The 8,441-nt window shown below is 49.0% G+C and overlaps 1 protein-coding gene and 1 pseudogene across 1 annotated transcript; both read left to right on the top strand.

The window, feature by feature from the left end:
- The first annotated feature begins 1,441 nt into the window (after positions 1-1,441).
- LOC125519464 lies at positions 1,442-3,101 on the top strand (annotated as a pseudogene).
- Positions 3,102-3,501: 400 nt separating this feature from the next.
- On the top strand, positions 3,502-7,496 carry LOC125525315. Its single transcript, XM_048690314.1, has 4 exons — positions 3,502-5,106; positions 5,204-6,220; positions 6,309-6,392; positions 6,475-7,496. The coding sequence occupies exons 2-4, from the start codon at positions 5,375-5,377 to the stop codon at positions 6,799-6,801; spliced, it is 1,257 nt and encodes a 418-aa protein (XP_048546271.1). The 5' UTR covers positions 3,502-5,106; positions 5,204-5,374; the 3' UTR covers positions 6,802-7,496.
- The last annotated feature ends 945 nt before the right edge of the window (positions 7,497-8,441 follow it).

The following is an 8,441-nucleotide window of genomic DNA, read 5'->3' as shown; positions in this document are numbered from 1 at the left end:
CAACCGTGCTCCTCTGCCACCCAGGACCTGCGCCGCCGCCACCGCCAGTGCCCGTCGTCGCCCAGGAAGCCCGCCGCCGCCCCATTTGCTTGCTCGGGCGCCGTCCAGGACCTTGAATCCCCCGCGCCCCAGGGCTGCCCAATTGCTTTGCCTTCCCCCGCCGCCCAACCGGTGCTCCTCTGCCACCAGGAACCTGCGCGCCGCCACCCGCCCAGTGCCCGTCGTCGCCAGGAGCCGCGCCGCCCAATTGCTTGCTCCGGCGCCGTCCAGGACTTGATCCTCCGCCGCCCAGGCTGCCCAATTGCTTGCTCCTCCGCCGCCCAACCGTGCTCCTCTGCCACCCAGGACCCTGCGCCGCCGCCACCGCCAGTGCCCGTCGTCGCCCAGGAGCCGCGCCGCCCAATTGCTTGCTCGGGCGCCGTCCAGGACTTGATCCTCCGCCGCCCAGGCTGCCCAATTGCTTGCTCCTCCGCCGCCCAACCGTGCTCCTCTGCCACCCAGGACCTGCGCCGCCACCACCGCCAGTGCCCGTCGTCGCCCAGGAGCCGCGCCGCCCAATTGCTTGCTCCGGCGCCGTCCAGGACTTGATCCTCCGCCGCCCAGGCTGCCCAATTGCTTGCTCCTCCGCCGCCCAACCGTGCTCCTCTGCCACCCAGGACCTGCGCCGCCGCCACCGCCAGTGCCCGTCGTCGCCCAGGAGCCGCGCCGCCCAATTGCTTGCTCGGGCGCCGCCCGGGGCTTTCTCCTCCGCAGCCCAGGCCGTGCTCCGCCGCCACCGCCAGGCCTGCGCCGCCGATATCCCCTCAAGCTCGTCCTGGACCTCAAGCTCTCCCGCGGGCCTGGAACTCAAGCACTCGCGCAGGCCTGGACCTCAAGCTCGATCTCCCTCTGCTGCTCCTCTGCAACTTGCTGCTCCTCCCCTGCTCGTGCGGCCGTTCGGAGCTCCCCTGCTCGTGTGTTGCCGACAGGAGCGAGGAGTGGGGAGACGACAGGAACGGGAGAGAGGAGTGGGGAGACGACAGGGAGTGAGGGGCTTGTCGGGAATTCGCTGGGGGTATTTCTGAAAAAAGGCCTCGGGGACAACTATTATCGGACGGAGGGAGTATAAAAGAAGATGTACCATGCATGTAAGTACAATATCAACATATATACCATTTTCTGGTAATTATTTTTGGATGTATAACCCTTTAATAATTCGAGCCCAGCCCCTGGGTGCATTCCATCTACGTACAAGTGATGTATAATGCATGGAGATGATCATTTTTGTTACAAAATATGATCCCATGACGTATTGACTGCAAGTTTGTAAAGTAGGTACTAACTACAATTTCTTCACATATTTTTTGCAATTTAAGAGCGAAATTTTTTAGGACATTGTAACTTGGCACATGCTCTTTCTTATTAACTCGGCACGACGTTGCAAAGCTAAAGCAATTCATGTATGCTCTGTTTGTATTGAATATTTTTTCTTGTCCGTTTGAAAATTGTAAATAATGCACGCCTTCGACTAGTATAGAATAGGCGGTTGCCGCTTTGGCCGCGCCTTCTGGTCATCTCGCGTCCAGGTGGTCGTGCTCGAATTGGTTTTCCCACGAAGCTCCTATAAATATGGCCTTTCCTGCTGCTTCTCCTTCCATCCCGATACGTGCTACTTGCTCATTATTTGCGTTTGAGCGCCCCGGTGGGATCTTGCCGTCCTCCGCTGCTTCTGCTTCCTGCTCCTCCCTTTCCTGTCCCATGGCAAGGACATGCCCTGGGCTGCTCCCTCTCGCCGGGCGGCAACTCGGCCGCGTGGTCGTCGCCCAGTTCCACCTTCTCGCTCGCCACTAAGGTGTCCCAGGCCGCGCTTTGGCTCTTCGTCGCCGTGGTCACCTACGCCAGCAGCATCTCCGTCCGGTCCGCGGGCACCGGCGTATCCATCGACTGTGGGGGCTCGCTCTGCCTGTCGTCCACCGGCGACCTGGAGTTGGTCAACGGCTCCAGCGGCACCACCGTCGCCCTCCAAGAGCCGCCTCGCGGTCAAGAACTCAGTGGCGGCCTGGCGGGCGTCCTGTGGCAGTCCTTCGACGTCTTTGGCCATGTCGCAAAGCTTAGCCTCCTGTTGGAACCTCACATCCGGCCCCTACGTCTTCACTGTCGACACGGCCACCGGCAACCTCACGCTCAGGTGAGCCACCGTTGCCAACTTCAACGAGGGCTACAATTCCACCTTCACCGCCAACAAGACGGTCAGCTCCCCGACGCTCAAGAATCAAGATGCAGACCAACGCATCGTCTCCCTCATCGCCGGCACGCTCTCCGACCCTGTTGTCGTTGCCTACAGCAGCAACTACGGCGAGAGTGGCGACATGCTGCGCTTCGTGCGCCTCGACTCGGACGGCAACTTCGGCGGCAGGGGCTCGGTCGGCGGTGGCGGGCCAGCGCGAGGTGTTCGGCTACTGGGGTAACATGGGCGTGTGTTGCTCATCTCCCTCTCCTACGCCGGCCAGCGTCGCCTTCTCTAGAGTCCACACGCCACGCACCGCCTAGATCAGCGCCGGGAACCCAGCCATCCAGAAACAGTTCGTTTCTTCCAGGGCGATCTTAGCGGCCTCCGACGAGAGGCCAGATCCAAGCGAAGTGGATTGCGCCGGCAAGGCTCTTTCGCTCGCGTCCTCTCCTCTGCGGTGCAGGGGGCTCGCTGTAAGACTGACGTCGCCTCTACTTCTAGCTCCTCCATCGCCTACGACGGCGTTCGGGATTCCTATGTGGCGCTGTATCTGCCCGGGTCAGTTTGGACGTCTGGTGCAAATGGTACTGACAACGAGATAATTGCACGTATCATCCCAGAACTTGCTGGCTCGGTCCAACTCGGTCCTGGAAGTTGAGTATCCATCCAATACGGTCCTGATTTTTGAAAATACTACGGTCCTGGAACTTGGGCAGCCAGTCCTGGTTGTACACTTGGCGTACGTACCACGTATCAGCCCACGTGCCACGTCATCGCCGGTCCCGCCCGTCAGCCCAGCCCCGGGCCCAGCAGGCAGAGCGGAGCCGCCCGTCAGTGCGCGATGCGGTGGTCATTTTGCGTTGCCCCCCCCCCCCCCCCCCCCCCCCCCCTCTCCCCCGTCTCTCTGTCTCTCCACTCTCCTTCTCTTCCCCGACTGAAAACAGAGGAGGGAGCAGAGCACTGTGAGACGGCGCGGCGGCGGATGATCGGCGACCCGGCGGCCGTCCGATGATAGTTCCTGAGGCGGAGGAAGCGAATGCGTCGTCGCCGCAACTCATACGCCTGATTTCTGCGGTGATGGAGGGCCCTCGATGGCGGCTCGACGGCGAGCCTGCTCCGACGTACGGCACGATTCGTCGACGAACTAATTAGGCACGGTTTTGGGCCAAATTGCGCTGCTCTGTTTCGATTAGGTCGTCTGCTCCGGCGGCCGTCATTTGTGTTAGAACATTTACTGCAATTGGGCCAAATTGCGCTACTCTGCTAGGGTTTTGTTACTGCAGAGGTCAAAGATTGAACTTTTAGTGATTTTTTTTGCAGTGAAGTGCAGTGCGTGGTTCACTGCTGAGGTTATACATGGTGGATTTTTCTTTGGCAGTGGCAACAACCGGTGCTATTTGGATGGACAGAAGGTTTGCTATGATTACTGTCATCTGGAGAGGGCATATTACATATTTTTTGAAGAGTTAGTAGAGCACTTGGGTTATGAAAAGGCTGGTAGAATTGATATGTACTGGTTGCCCCCTGGTTCTCAGATTAATGAAGGTGTTGCTAGGCTATTGTGCAATGATGCAGACACAGATGCTATGTTTCTAATGATCAATCGAGGGCACCATTTTCAAATGATATACCTTGATCATTTAGGCAGCCATATTTCAGGAGGAGGAGCTGAATGGGACGATCTAGTGGCTAATCCAGTAGCCCAAATTCCTGTTGTTTTCAGTCCAAAGAAGATGCCAAGCAGATATGGAAATGAAAGTAATACATCCTGTAGTGTTGTGGATGAAAGTCGAGATATTTAGAGTCATGACCAGTTATTTGCAAGACTCAGACCAAGAGGACAGAAAATAGAAGAGGAGGAAGAACCAAATGCAGATTCTGATTCTGATAGTGATTATGTTCCTGAAATTATTGATAGTGATTATGACTTGGAGGATGGGGATGAGGATTTGTTCCAGGAGCAGCTACAACCATTGCAAGATAGGAAAGGGAAGAAGGTGGTGGAGGACTGCAACTCTGAAGATGAGGAATTTGATGCTCCAGATTCAGAAGAAGAAGATATGAAATTCAATTTCAAATCATTTACTGCTGCAGACATGCATGAACCCAAGTTCCATGCAGGACAATTGTTCTCTTCAGTGGAGCTTTTGAGGAAAGCAGTTAGAGAGTATAGTTGCAAAGAGAGAGTGAACATCACATTCCCAAAGAATGACAAAATTAGGCTTGGTGCAAAGTGTGAGAAAGGATGCCCCTGGTATCTATATGCATCTTGGGATAATAGGACAAATTCAATAATGGTGAAAACATTTAACGGCGAGCACACTTGTGAGAAGAAGTGGCAAGTCACGGCCTTTACAGCTAGGTACATTGCTGACAAATATGTTGACAAGATTAGGGCATGTGAGAAGATAACATTGAAGGCGTTAGCAGGTTTTGTGCAGGAAGATTGGAATATGACAATTAAAAGGGGCAAGCTAGGGAGAGCTAGGAAAATTGCATATGATATTATATATGGTGATGAGATTGCACAATACAACTTGCTATGGGACTATGCAAATGAGCTGAGGAGGTATAATCCTGGTACTACTTTCTTTGTTGAACTTTCAGATGAGGGGCAATTTCAAAAATTTTACTTCTCACTTGACGCATGCAAAAGGGGGTTCTCATCAGCTTGTAGGCCCATTATTTTCCTGGATGGCTTCCACTTGAAGACACAATATGGGGGTGTGCTTTTAAGTGCTGTAGGAATGGATCCTAATGATTGCATATATCATGTGGCTCATGCAGTAGTGCAAAGTGAAGATACAAAAGCATGGAGATGGTTCTTGACTGCTTTCAAGCAAGATCTTGGCATAAATAACACAGATCTCTGGACCATCATGTCTGACAAGCAGAAAGTAATTCCTTTGCGTTATTTTCTTACTTCAATATGTATTAGAACTTATGTGCATGCTTATAGAGTTTGCAATGTGTGAAATGTCAATGTTTTTGCAGGGTTTAATTAAAGCAGTAAAGGAATTGTTCCCTCTCTCACCACACAGATTTTGTGTGAGGCATCTATGGCAGAATTTCAACAAGAATTTCAAAGGAGAAGCGTTAAAGAATCAGCTATGGAAATGTGCTAGAAGTACTACAGAGGGAAGGTTTAGGGAAAATATGAACTAGATGTTGGTTCTCAGCAGAGAGGCCCATGATTGGCTAGATGAGTTGGATCCTAAAACATGGGTCCGGGCTTATCAAAATGATTTCGCAAAGTGTGATGTGCTGCTCAATAACAATTGTGAAGTCTTCAACAGATACATCCTGGAAGCTAGGGAAATGCCAATCATAAGCATGTGCCAGAGGATCAAGGGCCAGAATATGGGAATGAATTATGGAAAACAACAAGAGGCCTTGAAGTGGCATGGTACTATTTGTCCAAAGATAAGAAAAAAATTGGATAAGAACATTGAATTTGCAAGAACTTGTCATGCTTCACCAGCTGGAAAAGGATTGTTTGTAGTAAATGATAGAGGTATGGACTTCAGTGTGAACACAAGAATGGAGAAGTGTAGCTGCAAAAGATGGGACTTGTCAGGTATCCCATGTTCCCATGGAGTCTCTGCTCTTAGATATGACAAAATACCACCAGAATCAAGGGTGAACTCTTGTTACTCTATTGAAACTTATTGCAAGGCATATGAGCCAATTATTATGCCCTGTAATGATGTGACTGAGTGTGCTAAGATGAATGGCAGAAAAATAATACCACCACCATTTCAGAGAAAGAAAGGAAGAAGGGCAAAGAATAGGAGACAGCAACCAGAAGAGAAGCATAGCAAAAAAGGTGTGAAAATCAATAAGGCAGGTACAGTCATTCACTGTGGATATTGTGGAGCTGTTGGACATAACATAAATGGTTGCTTAGACTGGAAATTAGGCCTTAAACCTAAGAAAAAAACAAAGAGGCATAGGGTTAGAGCAGAGCCAGATGTCTCATCTTCAGACGAAGAAACAGTATGTCAAACTCAGGTCTGCACTATTTCCACAACATGTTACTCACACTGCACTATCTATGCATCAAATATATCATTAATCAATGTTGCACTATTTATTTTAGGAGATTAACCTTCAAACAGCTGGTGTTCTCAGCCATGAACAACCTTTGTATGTGGCACAGATAGTACAAAGTTTATCACAAGAAGTAAGTTTCAAAACAGTTGCACATACTCTGTTTTCACTTGCAAATTCAGATGTAGAGTTAAATGTTTTGTTTAATTCTGCAGCGAGAATCTAGGCAAAGAGAGGAAGTTGTGCAAGGCCCACTGCCTGAGAATGCTTTCATACAGCAGCAGGCCCTATCACAGCCTCCAGTTCAACCTAGTACAGCAACAAAAACAGATGATGTGCATAGGAAAAGAGAGGTTATTGCCATTGCCAGACTTAGAGCTGCAGCTGAGAGAAGGGAGATAGCAGATCAGGCAAAGTTTGATGCAGCAATTGCAAAACTAAAAGAAGAAGAGGAGAAAATTAGGATGTCTAATGAGAAGAAGAAAGAAGAGCTTCTAGCAAAGAAACAGGCTGCGGAGGAGAAGAAAAAAGCTGCAATTTAAGCAAAAAGAATTGTTGCTGAGGAGAAGAAGAAAGCTAGCGAGGAAAAGAAAAAGAAAGCACTAGAGGAAAAACTGGCCATGGCAGACAAGAGAAGGGAAGCTATGGAGTTAAGGAAGAAACAAACTGAAGAGGCGAAAAGAGTCAAGGCGGAAGAGAAACAAAGGATTGCTGAAGAGAAAAGAAGATTGTGCAAAACTAGATATGATGCAGAGGAGGCACTGTTTTTTATAAACCAAGCAGATGAGATTGGTAGGCAACAATCATTTATGCAAACTCAAGAGGCAGCAAGACAGAGAGCTTGGGAGCAGCGGACTGTTCAACAAGAGGCTACAAGACTGCAAGCTGAAATTCTACATAAAGATAAGAGGGAGCAGAACAAGCCAGATCCGCAATGGTGGAGGAGGGTAGGATGAATGCATGTCTGTCCAAGAAAGCAACACTAAAAAGAACTGGAGGAGCTAGCTCTAGTCAAAACGTGAGAGGGTTTAAAAAACCTAGGAAAGTAAACATGTTCGATGAACTCAGGGGTGGGTGAAAGTGAAGGAAATGTGATGGTTTCATTTTGTGTTCTGCCTATGATCAGACTTAGAACATGTTAATGGACATGTTCTGTTCATGATCATGCTTCAGATCATGCTTTTGTAATAGGTTATTGTCACTGTGACTTAAACTAGCTATATGCACTGCTGCCAGATCATGCTTCAAAATATATGATGTTTGATCTTCTGTGTTTGATCTTCACTGCTGTCATTTTGCAAAAAATATATGATGAATGCTGTCATTTTGGGAAAATATATGATGTTTACTGCAATTTTGCAAAATATATGTTGTTTTGCTGTCATTTTCACAATAGATGATGCTTGCTGTCATTTTGGGAATATGATGAATGCTGTCATTTGGGGAAAATATATGATGTTTACTGTAATTTTGCAAAATATATGTTGTTTTGCTGTCATTTTCACAATAGATGATGCTTGCTGTCATTTCATAATATATGGTGTTTGCTGTCATTTCATAACATACCGAAGTACACAGAGACAAATGCAAATTCAGAAATCTCCATTACATACAGATATCCATTTAACCATGGTACATAGCTCAATTGTGAAAATGACATACAGATATCCATCACATACAGATATCCATTTAACCATGGTACATACCAAGTTTAAAAACTCATACATAAACTAAGATAGATAGTTAGATAAATAGCTACATAGATAGCTAGATAGATAGCAGATAGCTCAATTGTCATATCCGTCAACTTGGCCAAGCACAGTGATGAATTTGTGCGTGCGTGTCAGGTCCTCCCCTTCGCCGGGAAGCCATGCAGCCGGCAGATCTTCAGCGAGTAGAGGGCCACAGTCAGTCACCTCCTTCATGTGACAAACGACAGGATACACAATCGTCATCTTCTTCCTCGGCGACGACGGCCCGTACAACGACGACACAATTTCACGTGTGACAAACTCTTCAAGTGATTGTGGAGGAGGATCTGTACACAGCGCAATCTTAGGCTCGGGTATCTCCACGTCCAGCACTTTGCCAACTTTGGACGGGTTGCGGAGCCACGCCATTACCTCAAGCTCGCGCCGGTTCTTCGGCGGTATGATCTCTATCAGTTCACCTCCTAAACCCT

Source organism: Triticum urartu, chromosome 7 (genome assembly GCF_003073215.2).
Source record: "Triticum urartu cultivar G1812 chromosome 7, Tu2.1, whole genome shotgun sequence".
Taxonomy (NCBI): Eukaryota; Viridiplantae; Streptophyta; class Magnoliopsida; order Poales; family Poaceae; genus Triticum; species Triticum urartu.
The sequence above is the reverse complement of the archived record's forward strand: the minus strand, read 5'-3'. Positions and strand labels throughout refer to the sequence as shown.

Coding starts and splice junctions, on each gene's coding strand:
- LOC125525315 (XM_048690314.1), top strand. CDS start 5,375: ATGTTGGTTCTCAGCAGAGAGGCCCATGATTGGCTAGATGAGTTGGAT. Junction 6,221..6,308: donor AAACAGTATGTCAAACTCAG/GTCTGCACTATT, acceptor TATTTATTTTAG/GAGATTAACCTTCAAACAGC. Junction 6,393..6,474: donor TACAAAGTTTATCACAAGAA/GTAAGTTTCAAA, acceptor TTAATTCTGCAG/CGAGAATCTAGGCAAAGAGA.